The 20,130-nt window shown below is 36.2% G+C and overlaps 2 protein-coding genes across 10 annotated transcripts in view; one reads left to right on the forward strand and one right to left on the reverse strand.

Moving 5' to 3' along the window:
- Positions 1 to 16,140, forward strand: part of FBXL5 (F-box and leucine rich repeat protein 5) — a 33,936-nt gene extending 17,796 nt beyond the window's left edge. Inside the window, exons 6-11 of the mRNA XM_053923532.2 lie at positions 97 to 222; positions 3,328 to 3,476; positions 4,073 to 4,155; positions 4,961 to 5,683; positions 9,416 to 9,564; positions 15,354 to 16,140. Of these exons, the coding sequence (XP_053779507.1) occupies positions 97 to 222; positions 3,328 to 3,476; positions 4,073 to 4,155; positions 4,961 to 5,683; positions 9,416 to 9,564; positions 15,354 to 15,430 (1,307 nt within the window). The 3' untranslated portion in view covers positions 15,431 to 16,140. The remainder of the gene's footprint in view (positions 1 to 96; positions 223 to 3,327; positions 3,477 to 4,072; positions 4,156 to 4,960; positions 5,684 to 9,415; positions 9,565 to 15,353) is intronic.
- A 2,997-nt stretch (positions 16,141 to 19,137) lies between these two features.
- Positions 19,138 to 20,130, reverse strand: part of CC2D2A (coiled-coil and C2 domain containing 2A) — an 89,214-nt gene continuing 88,221 nt past the window's right edge. For 4 of the 9 annotated variants that reach the window (XM_045182744.3, XM_045182741.3, XM_045182747.3 and 1 more), the window contains one exon: positions 19,138 to 20,096. In XM_045182744.3, the coding sequence (XP_045038679.2) occupies positions 19,908 to 20,096 (189 nt within the window). In that variant the 3' untranslated portion in view covers positions 19,138 to 19,907. The remainder of the gene's footprint in view (positions 20,097 to 20,130) is intronic. The other 5 variants (XM_045182743.3, XM_045182742.3, XM_053923531.1 and 2 more) reach the window with 2 other exon arrangements.

Here is a 20,130-nt window from a genome sequence, read left to right on the forward strand (position 1 = left end):
ATTTTGTGTGTGCAGAGATTTTTACTATAAATAGGTTATATTTTTGTAATGGTAGCCAATGTAATCTTATTTTGTTCTTGTTTATTTATCGAGTAGGTGACTGGTATAATGGCCCTGCAACTGAACTTGACACTGAACCTGATGAGGAATGGGTGAAAAATAGAAGAGATGAAAGTCGTGCTTTTCAGGAATGGGACGAAGATGCTGATGTAGATGAGTCTGGTAAGCTGTGTTTGGAAATACAATTATTACATGGCGCTTTAATAATTAATATATTAAACAAGAAATACTTAGGTTTTAGATTTATGTATTTTGTGTTTTCTAAATAAACTGTTGTTTTTAAGCCTACAACTTTTTAAAATTTGAAGGAATAATCCGCAAATTTAAGATGTGTTCTCTTTGTTTCCCATGTTTTTATATTTAAATACTTCAAAAATCAGATAATAGTGGCCTTCTCTTACTGAAATATGTACATTCATTGTAATGCTTTGCAGTTTACAATGTGTTTTTCTAATGTGCTCATTCGATCAGTTAGTTCAGTAGTATTTCTTGAGTCATCTTTGCCCAGAGGAAAGGATTATGAAGCTGTTGAGTCCGTTTATTCATTTGTGAAAAGTCATACAACTTGCCTCACATGGTTGTAGAATTGGGAAGTAATCTATATGAAAATTGTTTGCAAATGTAGCCATTTGTTAGCACTGCAGAAGAACTCATGGGTGAATAAGACTTCATTTCTCACGGGTGAGAATTTAAAATGCATGATCCTTACAGTAAGTACCTAATGAAAAATGCGTTTTTATAGAGGTACAGAAAGGGAAGGAGGAACATATAAAGTTTGTCTTAGATGTTATTCAGATAATAATTACTAAAAGATGATGAAATAGTAAAAACAAATGAAAAGATATTTTCTACTTGGTAAAACTGAACCTATAGGAAATTTTAATTTATAACTTACCCATTTAAAAAATAGTAAGTTGTTGGTCTGGCAAAAGAACTAAACATGTGGAAAGTAAGTGTTATAAATTTAAAGATTATTCTTTCAGCATTAAGTTTATTTTTATGAAATAAATGAAGATGCTGTATTTTGGTATGGTTTTGAATGTTTGGAAGGTGCTATATAAGGAAGAAAGAGGTCTCTTCCAGTTAGATTTGGTTATGTGCTTATCCCTTTTGCAGGTACCTTCTGAGTATGGGGTTAATAGTGAACAAAATGGGTGGGTGGCATCTCTGGCCTTGGATAGCTCAAAATTTGGAGAGGATAGATAGGTAACAAATGCAGGCAAAACGTGTACTATGTTACATAGTGTCAAGTGCTGTGGAGAAAAATAAAGAAGGTCAGGAGCATCAGGAAGGGAGAGAAGGCAGGATTTTAAAGACCTCAGGGGTTGTTTGTGGGCTGTTGCTGGCCTGTCTTGTGCAGCCCTTCCATCAGTTCCTGATCGTGCTTTTTGTACTGTGCGGTGGACTCACTTGAAGTAACTATTAAAATAATTTGCATGGACTTTTAAAAAAAGTCTTCTCTTAGGAAAGACTTAATTTACCCATGCTAGAAAATTAAATCATAATACCCATGTTGTGTTTTAAAGGCTTTACCAAACTCAACACTTGAAGAGAGCCAAAGGGAAGGCTGTTTTCCTTTGTTTGGAAAGGGAAAAATTAAGGCTGTGAGGTTAAGGCCTTTCTGTGGTAATATGTCTATTCAGTCCAGTGGATCTGAGACTAAACTTGAGATCTGCTTTTTCATCTTAGCTGCCCTTACTAGTTTTATAGAGAAATTCTTCATAGGATGTTTGAATTTTTTTTTTTTTAAGATTTCATAGCAACAGTGCACATTTAGATGGGAGAGCACAGAAAGAAGAATCATTTGGGAATAAAGTTATAGTAGAATAAATAGGGCTAACTAAAAGGCATTTTTGAAAAGATTTTATTTATTTATTTTTAGAGAGGGGGGAAGGGAGGGAGAGAGGAAGAGAAACATTAATGTATGGTTGACTCTCATGCACCCCTTCTGACCCAGCCTGCAAACCAGGCATGTGCCCTGTCTGGGAATCAAACCAGCAACCCTTTGCTTCGCAGTCCAGCACTCAGTCCACTGAGCCACACCAATCAAGGCTAAAAGGCATTTTTATTCCTCTATTATACATATATAATATATATATATATCTGGCTGAAGGAGTAATTTAGCATAATATTTGTGAATGTGGAAGTGTTAGTTACAAATTCAGAATTGTTCTTTCTATTTATATTCCATTTGTCAGCTACATTGTTACTACTTTTTAAAAAGAGGTTTTATTTATTTATTTTTAATTTATTTAGATATTTAGAGAGGGAAGGCAGGGAGCAAGTGGGGTTCACATTGTGCAAGAGCCAATATGTGGTTGCCTCTTGCACACCCCCTACTGGGGACCTGGCCGGCAACCCAGGCACGTGCCCTGACTGGGAATTGAACTGGTGTCTCTTTGGTTCACAGGCTGGCACTCAATCCACTGAGCCACACCTGCCAGGGCTATTATTATTATTTTAAATAAGATTTTCTTAACTTACTCTGTTAAACAGTTTTATATTTAAGTTAGGTTTTCAGGTAAGCATAATAACAATAGGACCTTGCAAAAGGTGATAAATTTATTAGTTCATTCTTTTTAGTGTGCTGTTTTTTTTTTTAATATCAAAACGAAGCTTGTAGTTTGTTGTGTTTGTTACAGTAGTCCATCCTGTTGTAAACATCCAAGCTCTTAATAACAGAAATTACTAAGCAAAAAACAAAAGTCATACTCATTTTTAACTTTTTAAAAATCCTAACGTATTTTCCTTTGCTTGCTTAATATTGACCAGGCTAACTTAATTGTTTCAAATGTCTTCCAGCACTGTGTCCTTTTTATTTAGGTAAAATAACGAATTGTACTTTCATTATGGTTCATTTTTCTTTTGATGTTCTATATTCTCTTGAAGAACTCCTTAATATTTTTCAAGTATTCAAAGTTTCTAAAACTATTTTCAGTGCTGGAAACTGGAGTTATTTTTTCTTTTCCTCTGCTGCCTGCCTTGATATGATAATCACCTTCAACCTTAAAGTATATGAAAAAAACCTTCCCTTCATTCTCACTGGAAACCTTTTGTTTTCTTCTTTTACTTCTCTTTTAGTTGAAGCCAGCCCTGTTTAATATTAAGTCCTGGCGAGTGAGACCTTGTCCATTTAACTTGCTTTGCATACGTAAGGGAGTTTAAGGATAGCAAAAAGTATTTTATATTTAATGATTTGGTGATTCCTTGTGAAGACCAATTCTAATTAGTGTTTCAGGTTCTTAGATTTTTTAATTCATTTTACAGAAGAGTCTGCAGAGGAATCAATTGCTATCAGCATTGCACAAATGGAAAAACGTTTACTCCATGGCTTAATTCATAACGTTCTGCCATATGTTGGTACTTCTGTAAAAACTCTCGTATTAGCATACAGCTCTGCAGTTTCCAGCAAAATGGTATGTATCAGTTAGCACCAGTTTGGGTATTAAGAAAAACTAGCAATGATCTAAGTTTGGTTTTCTTATTCCTGAGTTTAATTAAGGGGGGGAAGAAAACTACTCATGAGAGTTCCTTCCCATGGATAGGATTACACTGCTGACTTTCATATTCTTTCATTTCAGTGCTCACAGTAATCTTTGTCTACACATTATAGAAAAGGGTACAAAGATTAGGAGAGGTTAAGCAATTTATCCAGTTTTATAGATGTTGAGTGATGAAGTCCAGTTTTATATGATCCTTTATAATATGTGAGGCATGGTAAGATGGGCAAGTGAGATTAAATCTCTGTTTTATAAAAGTGTATCTTGTGCTGTCTTCAATCAAAATCTCTAGGTATTGCTTAAAAATGTAAATTTCCTGAATCTAATGTTAGTTACTAAAACAGATTCTCTGGGGTTTGAGCCCATCATATATATTGGCAGTGCAGATTTGAAGTGATTTTTACATGCACAGATGTTTGAGAGCCACTGGATTGTGTCATTTACTAAAAGTTATCTGTCTCTTGTCTAATTAAGAGTCTGCAGATATTCACAGTGACTTTTTTCCCCTTTAGGTTAGGCAGATTTTAGAGCTTTGTCCTAATCTGGAGCACCTGGATCTCACCCAAACTGACATTTCAGATTCTGCATTTGACAGGTTAGTTATTTTTGAATATTTAAATATGATTTCTAACTACGAGTCCGAGAGTTGTTCTGTGGTTCCTCATTTGCATAATTGTAGTTTAATCACGCTATTATTTTTTGGTTATAACATGGTTATTACTTGATAGCACCTCCAGTTCTTTGCCTCTTGTCAGGTCCTAGCTGATCCAAAACTCCAGTCTGTATCATCCCATCATTTTTATAATCCTATATTGTGTCTAGGCCTTTGTGCCTCACTGGGCACTAATGTTTTTAGGATGTTTTCAGTTTTAGTTGGTTCCAAATACCATTTGGCCAGGCTCTGTCTTACAGTCTTCATAATTATTCTGAAATTATAACACTTCTTCAAGTTACATTCTTCACAGATTTCATTTCTTTGGACGCCACCAGTTTCCTTCTTAGTCTACCATACTTTGCTCTTGTTCACCCTAGCATTTATGTCAGCACCTCTGTTCTCATCCAGAGAGGTGTACTCTTCTCTGGCTACGGCTAATGCTACCAGTTCCTGGAGCTTGTTTCTTCTGGGTCTTCCTGCATTCATCATTAGTTATTCTCTTCTCATGCGTGTACCACCTTTCCTCTACTGGTCACTTTTCAGTAAAATAAACTAAGTCTTCTCTTTTCCTGTCCTTTTTTGTATCCCTGGCATCTAAAATAGTACCTGACAATATATATTCAGTAAAGTTTGATTATATTAGATTTAAAGTCTTTCTTTTATTTTTCATCTACTTAAATATAGTCAGATACTTTTGAAGAAGTTAACAGTATCCCCTAATAGCCTTGTTATCTGTAAATTATAGTTGGTCTTGGCTTGGATGCTGCCAGAGTCTTCGGCATCTTGATCTGTCTGGATGTGAAAAAATCACAGATGTGGCTCTAGAGAAGATTTCTAGAGCTCTTGGAATTCTGACGTCTCATCAGAGTGGCCTTTTGAAAACTTCGACAAGCAAAATCACTTCGACTGTGTGGGAAAATGAAGACATTACTGTGCAGTCCACCAAGCAGTATGCTTGTTTGCAGGATTTAACTAACAAGAGCATCGGAGAAGAAATCAATAATGAACACTCCTGGACTAAGCCCGTTTCTTCTGAAAATTTCACCACTCCGTATGTGTGGATGTTAGATGCCGAAGATCTGGCTGATATTGAGGATGCTGTAGAATGGAGACATAGAAATGTTGAAAGTCTTTGTGTAATGGAAACAGCATCCAACTTAAGTTGTTCCTCTGGTTGTTACAGTAAAGATATTGTTGGACTAAGGACTAGTGTCTGTTGGCAGCAGCATTGTGCTTCTCCAGCCTTTGCATATTGTGGCCATTCCTTCTGTTGTACAGGAACAGCTCTAAGAACTATGTCAGCACTCCCAGAGTCTTCTGCATTGTGCAGGAAAGCATCAAGGACTAGATTGCTTAGGGAAAAAGACTTAATTTACTCTGGGAGTGAAAAATCTGATCAAGAGACTGGACGTGTACTTGTGTTTCTCAGTCTGTCCGGGTGTTACCAGATCACAGACCATGGTCTCAGGTAAGTAATTAGTTGCAGAGTATTAGCAAATGGATATGTTCTCATTCTCAAATGGAATATAAAATTTTGAATCTAAGAGTTACGCCTTTTAGCTGATTTATTTAACCTAAAGAGTTAACCAAGATTTGTCCTACTTTAAAGTGTTGGAATAGTATAACTTCAGTTGGTAGTTCACTTAAGTTTGTTCAAATAATTTATGATATATGGGGGAACATAAATTTAAAAGTTTAACAAATACTTAGCAAATGCTTGTAACACATTTTCTGTGCTTAGTGGATATAAACCTGAATAAGAGTTTTTACCCTCAAGGACTTGTAACGGAGAAGAAAATATGCATACTGTATTCTCTTGCTGGGCATTATTTGTGTACATTCTTTAAGAGATTTTGAATAAAGATTCTATGGGGGTCCAAGAAGAGAGGAAATGATCAGAAAATTGAACAAAGAGATGACACTGAATGGACCTTGAAGAGCGATGAAGGATTTCGATAGGTGGCAGCGGGAGGAGATGGCTCCTAGCAGCGGGGATCGCTGGAGCACACAGTAGAGCACTGTCGTGCCTGCTGTTAGGTTATTTTTTTACGGTTGTTCTGGGCATTAATAATGTGCAGTAATTGTTTGATTATCTTTATATGAGCCTTTGGAAGTTGAGGACGTGTTTTCTGTTTTACCTTTTAATAGACTTGAATTTTACTAATGCTCTTCAGTAATGGGATGACAATTCATCCAGGATAAAGCCTAATAGTCTCTCTTTTGTCTTTTAATTATTATCTTTAGCATATTAAATTGAGTGGTGGGAATGTTTAGAGAAGACGTGGTATTCCAGTGTTGGTATTTGTTGTAGTGAAAGATACGGACTGGGGGTTAGTGGAAGATAAGGCTGTGACAGAGTTTGAATTCATCTGGGGATGGGAGAAACATGGAAGCTATCTTATGTGATATCATTTGGACTGGTAGCTAATCAAAAAAGTCTGCAATCTGAGTGCAAATGGTCTCTTTTTCATTGACTTATCTTGAAGGAATCTTTTTCTTACTCATTTAGGTATTTATTGAGCACCTACTATGTGACTTGCCCTGTTTTAATTACTAGGGAGCCAGACAAATTTCCTGCTTTTTCTAGAGTTTATAATCTATTGGTAGAAATAGATAATAAATGTTACATCAAACTGAATGTTCTGAAGAAAAGCAGAGTAGGGTTACAGGCTAGAGAATACTGAGAATGCTCCTTTACAATATTTGATGGACAGGAAAGGCCTTGGAATGAAGCAGTTTTTGAGTAGAGATTAGAATGAAGTTAGAGGATGAATTTTGTGTGCTTTTTCTGTGGGAAGAAAGGAAGGAAATAAAAAATCCAAATTTAGTATTTAGAAACCACTCTTTTGTATTTATATGTTGGTTTAAATAGTTTTTCAAATAACCAGTTACAACACTAAGTACAACTGTGTCAGTAGGTTAGAGAACAAGTACAGTTCATGTCGGCATTCAGCTCAACTTCTAGGAACAAGAAGGGCTCAACTAGGGGAACAGAAGTGCTAGTTGGGAGCATTCAGTGTGTCCTTCTGCATTATTCATAATGCTTTATTCAGAGATGGATAGCATGAGTTTTGGCAAGTTCATTAAATGGGGCTTGTTAAAAGAGCATTGTACAAGTGCAGGTTGAAGATCAAAGTTTCAAACTAAATCGAAGCCATAAGGAACAGACAGTGTTTTGTTCTTTATGTTCCTAGTGTTTTGGAAGAATTTGAGAAAGATTTTAAACATTATTTGAATTTTTCAATCACAGTTGATGTATTATATTAGTTTCAGGTATACAACATAGTGATTAGATATTTGTATATACTTTACAAAGTGATCACCCCAATAAATTTAGTACCCATCTGACAGTATAGGATTATTATTAATTCTTTAAATGTTTAGAGTATTCACTAGTGAAGTCATCTGATTTTGGCTTCTTTGTTGGGAGGTTTTCAATTACTAATTAAATCTCCTTGTTATATAGGTCGACTCAGATTTTTTTTTTTTTTTTTGAGTCAGTTTGGTACTTTTTGTGTCTTTAGGGATTTGTCCATTTCATCCAGGTTATGCACTTGGTTGCATACAGTTGTTTATAGTACTATTTTATAATCCTTTCTATTTCTGTAAAATAGGTAGTAATGTCCTAACTCTCATTTTTGATTTTGGTAATTTGTGCCTTCTTTCTTTTTTTCTTAGGCAGTGTAACAAAATGTTTGTCATTGCTGTTGACCTTTTCAAATCACCAATTTTTGGTCTCATTGATTTTTCTGAACTTCTGCTCTAGTCTTTATTATTTCTTTCCTTTTCTGGCTTTTGGTATAGTTTACTCACCTTTTCTAATTTGTTAAGTTGTTGACTTAGGTTATTGCTTTAAGATTTTCATTTTTAATGTTGGTCTTTACAACTGTAAATTTTGCTCTTGGACCTGTTCTTGCTCCATCCCACAGCTTTGGTTTGTTGTGTGGATTTTTTATCTTTTTTGGTTTTTTTTTCTTTTGTGCATGTGTGACTTTTTTCCTTTGGCCCGTTGGTTGTTTAATAGCTACATATTAGTGACTTTCCAGTTTTATTTCTGTTATGGATTTGTAGGTTGATTCCACTGTGATCAGAAAATATATTTTGTATGAGTTAAACCTTTTAAGTCTATTAAAACTTGTTTTAGGGCTTAACGTGGTCTATCTTACAGAGACAGAATTATATTTTGCTGTTCTTGGATGGAGTGTTCAATACAGGGATGGGCAAAAGGAGGTTTACAGCTGCAATACAAATAAAGAATACAACAATTAAGAAATAATGATACAAGAATAAACTGTGTTTTGCATACTCACAACTGTAAACCTACTTTTGCCCACACCTATATGTGCCTGTTAAGTCTAATTGGTTACAGTGTTGTTCAGTTCTGTTTCCCTATTGATCTTTTGTCTAGTAGTTCTGTCCATTATTGAAAGTGGGGCTTTGACGTCTCCAACTATTTTTGTAGAACTATTTCTCACTTCAATTGAATTGTCAATTTTTGTTTCATATATATTTGGGGTTTTGTTTTTAGGTGTGTATATGTTTATAATTGTTTTATTTTCTTGGTGTAGTGAACATTTTATCAATACATAATATCCTTCTTTGTCTCTTGTAACCTTTTTTAAAATTTTAAGTCTCTGTTGTTTGACAATAGTATAGCCACCCTGGCTCTCTTGGTTACTTTGTGTATGGAATATGCTTTCTCATGCTTTTCTCTTTTAAGCTCTTTGTCCTTGCATCCAAAGCGAGGTCTCTTATGGATAGTATATAGATGCATCATGTTTTTTCAATCCAGTCAGTTAATCTCTGCCTTTTCATACAAGTGTTTGATTTGCATTTAAAGTTTATATGTGTGTATGTATGTATACATGTGTGTATATATATAATATGCCATTTGATTCTCTTTTTTCCGCTTTTCTGTATTTTTTTAAGTTATTTTCTTTATTGTTATCTTGGGGATACAGTTAACAGAACTTAAAACAGCCTAGTTTGACAACCAACTTAATTTCAATTATATACAAACACTGTTACACAGATTAGCGTATTCCTGCCTAAAGATGAGGTTAAATCATATTTTATGGAAATTATTAAATTTTCTTATTACCAAATTTAAAGGTCTATTAATAGTGGTCCAGTGGGCCATTGGAATACATAAGATTTCACAGGTTAATGTATTCTAATTGCTGAATTGCTTCTCTTACAGGGTTTTGACTCTGGGAGGAGGGCTGCCCTATTTGGAGCACCTTAATCTCTCTGGTTGTCTTACTGTAACTGGTGCAGGCCTGCAGGATTTGGTTTCAGCATGCCCTTCTCTAAATGATGAATACTTTTACTACTGTGACAACATTAACGGTAATGCCTTTCAACAATGAGAATTTTGAAGGAATTGATTTAAAAAATTTTAACAATTCGGCTTATTCTTAGCGTTTCTACTTAGTTTTCTAGATTTCCAGTTACCAAACTATTTTATTTTTAGATTTTAGCCTTTTATATTTAATAAAATTTAAAAATCACATTTTTTCACTGATTAGCTTCTCTAAAAGTAATTTTTTAACTGATGTTTCAGATATTCATTCCGCCAGATTTTTGAGATATGTAAGAGTTTAGTCATTCCAAAATGGCAAGTTATCATAGCAATACTAATATTCTTACTAAGTTCTGGGAAATTCCTCCAGAATGATACAGCAGTCCTTAACAATGTAGATGTATTGATGTTCTAGATGTATGGATTTCTTAGGCAAGAGAGACTCAGTTTTCTAGTAGGACAACTTGATAAATGCAGTAGAGAAAAGAAGACTTGGGTAACGTGGACTCCTCAGGGATCCTGGGTCTGGTGCCAAAGCAGTTGTGGAAGGTTGGGGAGGGCAGCAAGTGGCTCAGGTGCTTTAGGCACAACTCAAAGTCTTACAGTATTTTGAAGATTGATTCCTGAATGTAACTTTTAACGGTTATCAGATAAACATATCTTGTTTTGTTTTGATTTTTAAGCCTCTCCTTACCCTGTAATGGGGTTAACAAAGTAATATTCAGTGCCCTTTTGAGCACTGATATTCACTGGTAGAGACTAAAATTCCCAGAAGCATAAAAAGCTGCTCTCAATTATTAGTAAGCAAGACAACTTTCTCTATTTATAACTGCAAAAAAAATTTAGGTGGTTCAGATTCTGCTACACACCTGTGCTTTTACACCATATACTGTTGTCTTTGAGCCTGATTCATCTTAAGATGACAGTAAGATCAACTGAATTTTTCTCAGGCAGAACAGTGGACAGGGGCAGGAAGACTCAAGGAGTGGTCTCTTCTTTAACGGCATACCAGGAGGCAGAGAAGTTAGCAAATCTGCTATTTCTGAGATGAGATTTTTCCTAGAATATATATGAAGAGACAGGAGATAGTAGCTCTCTTGTTTCTGGAATCACATTGGTGATACAGGAGATGATCTTCAATGTCTTGAAATAGCAACATTAAGTTGGAGCATTTCTTGTTATTGTTACCTGTAGTGTATAATCAAGGAATGGTGAAATGAATGTCTAAAATTTTAGTTGCAACCTGCTAAGTGTACAAAAGCAGAGTATGATTGCTGTAGTGAGGGACTGGGTGCTTGTATGGATGCAGTGAATTTAAGAAGGGAGTTTTTTTTTTTAATGTACAGCTCTGTCATTCTAGCTGCAGTTTGTACTTCCTAAGGCATTTTGGCCATATTATGAAAAACAATCAGTAAGCAATTATTTTTACAAGAAAAACAGGTGTGTTGCACTTGAATTGTCCAAACTGATTTCAGCATAGGTTATGCTGTGGAAATATATTTTACAACCTAATTTGTTATATTTATTTTTGGGTATATAGATGTTATGGAGTGGGAGAGATTGGTCTCATTTCATTTTTATGATCTGCCTACTTGTTTTAACTGTATACTTTTTTAAACTTTTTGAAATAATTTACATGATGGGATAAAGTTAAATACTAAAATCTTTTGTATTGTTAGGATTTTAGAGTTCTTTTCATCTTAACTGATTTTGTATATATAAATTTTAGAGTGTTCCAAAGGAGCTGCTACACTCTTTGTGTTGAATTTTAGGGTTTTTGATAAGTGAGTGGTAATTTTTAATAAATGAATTTTAATGAAGATATCCGACTTTGAAAGATGTGGACGGAAATTGACAGTGCTTGTATAATCCAATATTAAGTCTCCTTTTACAGCTGCTTAAAGCATCATGTGGGGGAATGGAAATCCTGTAAAGTTTATAGGGTGACTTCTGTTAATTTGTATTCCAGCGTTCCAGCCAGTTGTTCTGATATAATCTCTTCCTTAAAAAGACATGGACAACCTAGAAAGTGTTAGAATAAATTGTGTTACATCCTGTTTTGCAAGATGACACAATTGATCAGCATCTTTCACTGTAGCTCAACTTGTACAGTAGATAGTCAGTGACTGCTTAGGTGGCCCTTTTAATTATTATCTTTATTATTTTTGAAAGTAGTTAATATGCTTTATATAAGGTCTTAGAATAATAAGGAGCATACTTAGGTGACAAATTATGTTTTAAATATTTGAGAGTTAACATTTAACTAAAAATATATTTTGTCAAAAGAAAATTTATATAGTTACCTACCAGGTTACTAACTAAAAGAAGTAAATACTGATGAACAGTATTCATTATGTAAATAGTAAGTGATAAGTAAAGCAGCAGAGTGATCTGTTTCCTAAGCACTAGCAGAGATTTTGCAGAAGATGATTTAGTAATCGAATAGAGTATTCAAACAATACCTACTGTGAGGAAGACGCTGTACCAAACATTGATATGAAATGCCATTTTCAAGTCTTCTGAGTGATTCTTCATAACATTTAAATTTGTTATTTAATTGATAAGTTGTGATTTAAATATAAAGGAAGGTTCTTAGCCATAATATTTTTAAAAATGTCATTTAAGACGTGTTAAATGGAATTGCATAGTTTTAGAGCTCTTAAGTACCTTTAAACAATGATAGCAAATAAACTTTTTGTATTGATTTGCATTTCAGTATATGTATAATTTATGAATTACGATAGATTAGCTCATAGTTTTGGAGGTGACAGTCTCAGATGATTTGCTCTCTTATGTTTCTAATTTAAGTTAAAGAGGAATTAAAGGTAAGTGAAGGTAAGTGCAGATGTACAGCATAAGTAAGATGCTTAATATCAAGGAAAAACATTCAATAATAAGAATTTGGGTAAATAACTACAGCTGACATACATGTCTTGGTCGAATTTTTTCCCAATGTTGCCTCACTTTTTCTGTTGTCCATTTACTCCCTTTTCTGAACTGTCCTTCTGTGATGCTTAAAGGTTTTACTGTTAACTTTGCATGAGGTTTCTAGGCTTTGGAAATTGTTATTCTCCCATTTTCTACAACATGAGATTAATCCAGGTAAAGATAGTGTCTTCACTTTTGCTTGCCCCAGGCCATCAACAGCACACAATCCCTTCTTGGGTGGCATCACTTTGATGGATTATTAGGGTCAGACACCTGCGCTGTCATTGACCTTATGATGAGACTGTAGTTACTGTTACAGTTACTGTTTAAGTACCCATAGGGTTTCTGCTTTCACATTTGAAAACGCTGACATATTAATTCCCTCTGTTTACTCTGGTCACTTCGAATCCCATGGAAATGCAGACATTCTAGAGACTATTTGAGGGAGGGGACACATTTTTACAGCAGTGTGAGCTAGAACTTTGCTTTATGGTAAGACGCTGACAGCAGGGCTGGGTGGCTGTCTCCCTAATGTAGGGCACATATTTTTCTTTCACCATCATCCCTGCTACAGCCTCTGAGCCTTTGAGAGAAAAGAGTGACCCAGGTGGCCAGCGTGGAGACTGAGGATGCCGGGCCCTTCTGTCTTTTGGGGTGGACGGTAAAAAGCTGTGTGGTATCCTGAAAGATACGGATCTTTAGAATAGCCTCCCTAATCCAATTGGCTCTGTTGAAGGCTCCCTTTTATTTTCTCCCTTCAAAACCAGAACCTCACTTTTTATTGCTTTCAGTCATTGTTTATGATTTTTTTTTCTAGGTCACTGTTGATTTCACTAAAAAGACATTTTGAAGTATTTTAGGGAGTTTTAGTTTGAATAATTATACGAAGTCTCCATGTTTCCTTCCGCTTATTTCTTCTTTAAAAATTTGGAATAGAATTATATACTGAGAAAATCATAATCAGATACATTTTTGCAAAAACCACCAGTTGAAGCATTTCATCACTCACTGTCAGGGCAGGACCGTGGCAGTGAAGCAGGGGATTGGGTCTTGAAGAGAGGTACTGGCTGACTGGTGGGCACTGCAGCAACCAGAGTTGAGGGGGGAGGGTTGAGGTAAGACTAGAAAGGTCAGCATGGAGAGTTGGGTGGTGGTGAAAATTTAAAAGCTGAAAGTGCATTCGAAGGGAAAACCAGGCCAGAGGTCGGCAGTGAGTTGGGGGGTCCGAACCGTGGGGTTTCCTGTCGGGGCATTTCTAACAAATACCCGATAGTGTGTACTGAGGGATTTGATTTCGATTTTGATTAAGACAACTAACCTTGTGTCTCAATTTAAGGGAAAATAATCTTAACAAAAAATGCTACTTTGTGAATTGTAAATATTTGACACATTCAATGAGTCAGTTTAAAAATAGAACATTTAATTTTGGTTAAATAAAAAATAGGCTTGTGGTAATTCAGTTTTATATTTGAAATAATTTGGGGCTTTTTATTGTGGAAAAATTTAAACATATAAACATAGACTAACAGAGTGAATGTTTGTGTGTCATCGGCTTCAGCAGTTACAAACTCGTGGCCAATCTTCTTTCACGTCCCATTGCCCATTACCATACCTGCTCTACATATGTTTGTAAAGCTCATTAGTTTCTGTCTACTTAAGGATATATTATCATTTCTCTAGTGAAGTATATGAACATTATTCTCCATTGTGTTTCCTAACAAATTTGCCCCTTGTATTTTGTATATGCCATTTCAGGGATACAAGGAAAAGTGAAATTCTGGGAAATAAGTGTGTTCTGTGTGTTCACTTGGTATTAGCATAGTGGCCTTTTGTAGTGGATTGCTATTTTAAAAAACAAAACAAAGCTAATGAAAAATATTTCTGGTTAAGGTAGAGGTCAGTCCAGACAGAGTACTGCTATTTTTCAATTATAACCCAATAAAATTACATTTCATGTACTTTTGTATGATCCTTATATATCACAATTGCAGGTATTTTGGTTCTGATCGATGAGTAAAGAACTGTTACACTGTTCTTCATTTGTTCATGGTGCAGATATACTGAAAGGCTTCAATACTGTTAAAACATCCCTTTTCTCATTTATCTGCCCTTATGAAAACAGATTCATTCAAAGTAACTAACATTGGAATATGAACCCTGGTATCTCTTTTTTGACATTTCCTAATTCACAGCTATGTTCCGTAATGGTGTTTTATCTAGTGTCTGGGCAGCATAATGTGACTGGGATAAAATGTCACTTATTCCACAAATGTTATTACTCTTCTTTATAATTGAATCTCATTTTTTGTTATGTCTTAGATATGTTTGTTTAGTTAACCCTCATTATATACTTAATTCTGGAAGGTAATTTCACTCTACTATATGATTTATTTTGGCTGCACATGTTGGATACAAATATGACAAACATGTTAAGCCTGTGTCTATATAGTTTTTAAAATTTTGAATATAAAGTTTATTGTATATAATTGCTCAATATTGGATTCTTTAGCTGATCTATTACAGATAAGGCTGTTTTTGCCTTAATTATATTTCTCAGAAGGATGTTCATAGTGTAAGAAATGTGTTAAGTTACCTTGGCAGTCTTATCTGTGAGTTATCTCCTTTTCTTCTTAGAGTTTTATTTTGTAAGAATGTTGCCAAAATATTATTTCCCTTTTTCTTTCATTCAGCTTTTGAACCATGAAAGATATGTTAGTTGAAGTCATGCTATTGGCAGTTTTTATGTCTGAATAATTTTTTATACGCTCGTTGTGAGATTTTACTTCAATGTTATAAATGCAGTGCTGGTAAAAAAAAAAAGTCAATGTTTCAAGTTCTTTCATAAGCAAGATTATTTTTATGTGATTCCCTAAGAAATCCCTCCTCTGACACTTGTCTGTTTTCACAGGTCCTCACGCGGACACCGCCAGCGGATGCCAGAACTTGCAGTGTGGTTTTCGAGCCTGCTGCCGCTCTGGCGAATGACCCCTGACTTCTGGCTTTTGTCTACTTCATTTAGCTGAGCAGGCTTCCTTTCATGCACTTTACTTGTAGCACATTTCTTGTGTTAACCATCCCTTTTTTGAGTGTGACTTGTTTTGGCCCCAATCCTTTCACCCTCGGAAATCTTAATTTACCAGTGAATTGTACAGTGTTGTTTCTCTTGCAAATCTTAATTTTGATTTAGAAAGGGATTAGGTCTTTTCATAAGAATAAGGATAGTTTTATCAGCTTTCTTTTAAATTGAATGCTTTGAAAATAATGTCACTAATGCCTTGCCATTTAAAGCATTTTTTAGATTATTTGGAGTTTTAGTCAGTGGGGGTTGTTGGTTCTCTTCCTGTATAAACACTGCACCAGGCTTTGCAGGTCTTTTCAGACATACTGTGCTGAAGTTTTATTTTCAGAGACTGCACATTTTGGAAACTAGTCTCTTTTCCATAATGTTTCCTTTATTTGAACAATTCTCAGAGGGCCAATTCAAACATTATCCACATGCAAGATTCTTTAAGAACATAGAACAAATTGGCTTCTTGGTGGTAGCTCAGTGAGCTGGCAGAGCACCAGTTTATTTGTATTAGCCAAGATCCCCCGGTTCTACCACTGTCCCTAAATTGTCAAATTTGAGAGGGATTTTTAAAAATTCCACAATCATTTGAAGAAATGTATAAATAAAATCTACTTTGAGGACTTTACCAAGTAATTTCTTTTGTGTTTTGATTTTATTATAAATCTCAATGCAGGTTTAATTAGGGTGAAATAGGAGTATTTCAACTCCCATGAAATTATGACCTTGATAAACAGTTTTAGACAGATAGTTTTGTTGAGCTGAATTGTCTTTTTGAAATTAATTGTGCAGTAGTCAAAATTTGAATTTGTAAGCTTATCTTCATTGCTCTATGAAGAGATGATGGGAGTGGAGACTTCCGATTCAGAAAGGTGCATATTGAGTCAGTTTTATACAATGCTAGGTATACTTTGATGTCACGAAGGAGAGAATAGTCGGCGGCATGCCATCGAAATACACGCACAGCTGTGGAAGAGGAAGTCGTCTTGTTATTTGTTGTCCCAGGTATTGTGTGTTCTACTGGGAAATAGGAGGAATAGGACAGATACCAATTATAGGGAACAGGTTTCAGTTCAGGCTCAGAGAAAACTATCTTGGAGCTCTATAAAGATGAAAAAAGAATCATTTGATGGGCATATAAATAAGATTCATGCATGCTTATTCCACTAACATTTGAATTAAACACTCTTAAGGGAAGATCACCTCTAAAGCGTGGACATCTCACGACTCTGAAATCTTACCTTTCTCTGGGGGCTCTCATTTTGATCCCACTCCTGTTAACTTTTGCAAAATAAATGATGGAATCACTGAACTCTGGCAGGGCAGCTGTCTAAGCAGACCATCTTACGTCTTGAGTTTGTAGCTCCTAAACTTAAGTAGTTAGTTACGTCTCTTGTGCTGCTGCATGTTGTCTTGTCCTTTAAAGTCTGTCCTAAGCACAAAGTGAGAAACGATTTCTTGATTCCCTTCGAGAACTTGAAAGGACATCTGCGCACATTGAATGGTTATGGGGTCAGAAGTTTTATTTTGTAAGATTGGCTCTTTTGTAGTTATTGTATTTTTATTTCTCTAAATGTTTAGTAAAGTTCGTTTAAAAGTTGACACAAGGGACTACTTCAGGAAAACAGACTACAAGAGTTTTTCTGTGTTGAGTGTCATCGGTCCTATACTTCCTCTTCTTCCCAGTAGTTACATGAACTCCTTGGTGAGGTTCCTCATCTGTGCCATGTCCTGGGTCACCCAGGGAGGACTAAAGTTTATCTCCCATGTAGTCAGAAAATGGCAGTATTTCCGGTATAAAATTACGATAATACTTACAAAAATAATAAATGGTGTTTCAGGACTTGGCTCTAAATGTATCCTTTTAAATTAATTAATTTGAGCAGCTAATTTCCCCAGGGGTTCCAGGTGATTGAGATGCCTCCCTTTGCTTTGTCCTGTGCTGCTTAATGTTAGCAAACCATTAAATAGGACTTGGCAGGGTGGAACCAAACTGACTTCACTGTCAGCACTTGTCATGTGGAAACTTTTTCTACTGTCCACCTTCCCACCAATTGCATGGGGAGATAGCGGGATCTGCATTTAATTTTTGTACATTATCTCAGTTTCATTATTAAAGAGATGGTTAATATTTAATGATACACTACATATACTTGGTTTAAATTAACTTTGGTTTTGTGATTGACTTCATTAATTATTGAAACTGTTCATTCTTAGAGTAAAAGGTAACAGTTAATGTAAGTGCCTTGTGGTTGCTGACAAATTTCAGGTGTTCGGTGCTAGGCAGTGTCCTAAGTACAGTTGGCCTTGAACACCTTGGGTTTCGACTCTGTGGTTCTACATATATGGGGATTTTATTCAATAAATACCTCTGTTTCGGACCCGCGGTTGGGGGCCTGTGGTTGTGGAGTGCCAACTGTACACGTCCATCTACACCATGTTACACAGGGGGCTTGAGCGTCCGTGAGTTTGGGTATTTGAGGAGGGGGTCCTCAAGCCAGTCCTCCGTGCATACCGAGGGACAGCTGAGGTTTTGAGGAGTCAAAAGTTTTATGCAAACTTCTTGGGGGGTTGGTGCCCCAACCCCTGTGGTGTTAGAGGGTCAGCTGTACTTCCTACATACTGACTTGTTTAATTGTTACAACAATGTGATGAAGCACATTGATGAAGAGTAGTTATTGCAGTCTTTGTATGGGGAAAATAAGTAACAGGTTAAGTAACCTGTCCACGAATTCCCAGCTCTTAAGAGGCAGAACTAGGATTTCTCTAGAATTCGTGTTCTTAACCACTGTTGCACTCTGTTGTTACATTGGTGATGACTGTTAAGGGTCGGTCCTCGAACTGTCGTTTTAACAGTTCTTAGTGGAGGTATCAGAAGCATGTAAAAGCCACAGGAGAATAGAGCTAAAAGTGAAAGCTTTTCCCTAATTTGGTTCCTCTGTCCTTGTTTTGTTTTTAAGTGAGATCCTGTTCCAGGTACATTAGTTGTTCTCAACTGGAGGTGAAGGATGTACTGGAATCTAGTGGGTAGAGGCAGGCCACAGGTGCTGCTGAGCACCTTACAATGCCCAGGACGGCCCCCACAACAAATATTCCCATGACCCAAAATGTCAGTAGTGCTGCTATTGAGAACTCCCGCTCTATGTATTTCTGTTTTGTGTGTATCTTTCCATGTCAGCACGTACATTTAAATCCTCTTGCCCTGGCTCATGTGGCTCAGTGAATTGAGTGCTGACCTGTGAACCAAAGGGTCCCCCGCTGGTTCATTTCCCAGTTGGGGCCCATGTCTGGGTTGTGGGCTGGGTTCCTGGTTGGGAGCATGTGAGAGGCAACCACATACCCATGTTTCTCTCCCCTTCTCCCTCCCACCCTTCCTCTCTCTCTAAAAATAAATGAAATCTTTTGAAAAATTAAATAAGACTTTCCTCCTAATGTGTCTAAATTGGACCTAGCTTTAAAGACTCAGTTTGAAAAATAAATCCTCTTCAGTGGCTTAGTATATTATCTGTTGTGGTCAGTTTGGGCTGCTATAACAGAATACCGTAGACTGAGTGGATTAAGCAGCAAACATACATTTCTCACAGTTCTGGAAGCTGGGAAGTCCATGGTCAAGGTGCTGGCCAGTCTGGTTTCTGGTGAGGGCTCTCATTCTGGTTCACCAGTCTTCTCATTGCAGCCACACACGGCTGAGAGAGAGGAAGCAAGCTCTCTCCTGTCTCCTATACGGGCACTCATCCCATCCTAAGGGCTCTACTGTCATGACCCCATTACCTCTCAAAGGCCTCGTCTCCAAATACTGTTTACAAAGGCATTGCAGTACCACTTCCACATAGGAATTTGGGGGTGAGGTGGACAGTCTTTCAGTCCACAGCAGTGTCTTAATTTTTTAAACTACTTCCCTTTTGATGAAAAGTTAAATATATCCCCCTTTCCCCCTAAAATGCTATGTTCCTTCAATGAGTGGGTGTATGTGTGTGCGTGCTTGCTTAGTATTTCTGTGGGATATGGTTTTATGACGTATTCAGCATTAAAAATAACTTTACGATGCAAAGTTGTTCCTCCTTCCCTCAGAAAAGTCGTTTTGCTGCGTCTTAAAAGTACGATTGATACTCTGCTGGGCAGGCAGAGAAGAAGGGCTTCCAAGTAGGAGGTGAGCAAGTACAAAAGTAGGGTGCTGTGTAGCTAAGAGTGTAAGGGGGAACTGGGGAGTCACCAAATTTTCAGGTCAAAGTGGCAGAGACAAGGCAGATTACTAAATAAAAACACTTTTTTTGCACAGTTTGAAAATTTTATTTACAAATATGTTCTTGTGACACGATTGATCAGTATCACTTAAAAATATTCTTATATCCTAATTATAGTTTTACCTGATAGAAAAAGTATACAATGAAAACATTACCTGTTACGTATAAGGGAGGCAACATAGATCCAAACAGACAAAACATTTTTGGGATATGGGTGGATATACACAGCTAAAGCAAATTCAACACTAGGAACGTCTATATTATGTACTCCAGTGCTATACACAGCTTCAATTAAAGGCTTCAGTTCCGAATAGGGCATGTGAAGGGGAAATCCAGAGAACTGAAGGGGAAAAAAAAAACAAAACATTTTAATT

This window comes from Desmodus rotundus, chromosome 4 (genome assembly GCF_022682495.2).
Source record: "Desmodus rotundus isolate HL8 chromosome 4, HLdesRot8A.1, whole genome shotgun sequence".
Lineage (NCBI taxonomy): Eukaryota > Metazoa > Chordata > Mammalia > Chiroptera > Phyllostomidae > Desmodus > Desmodus rotundus.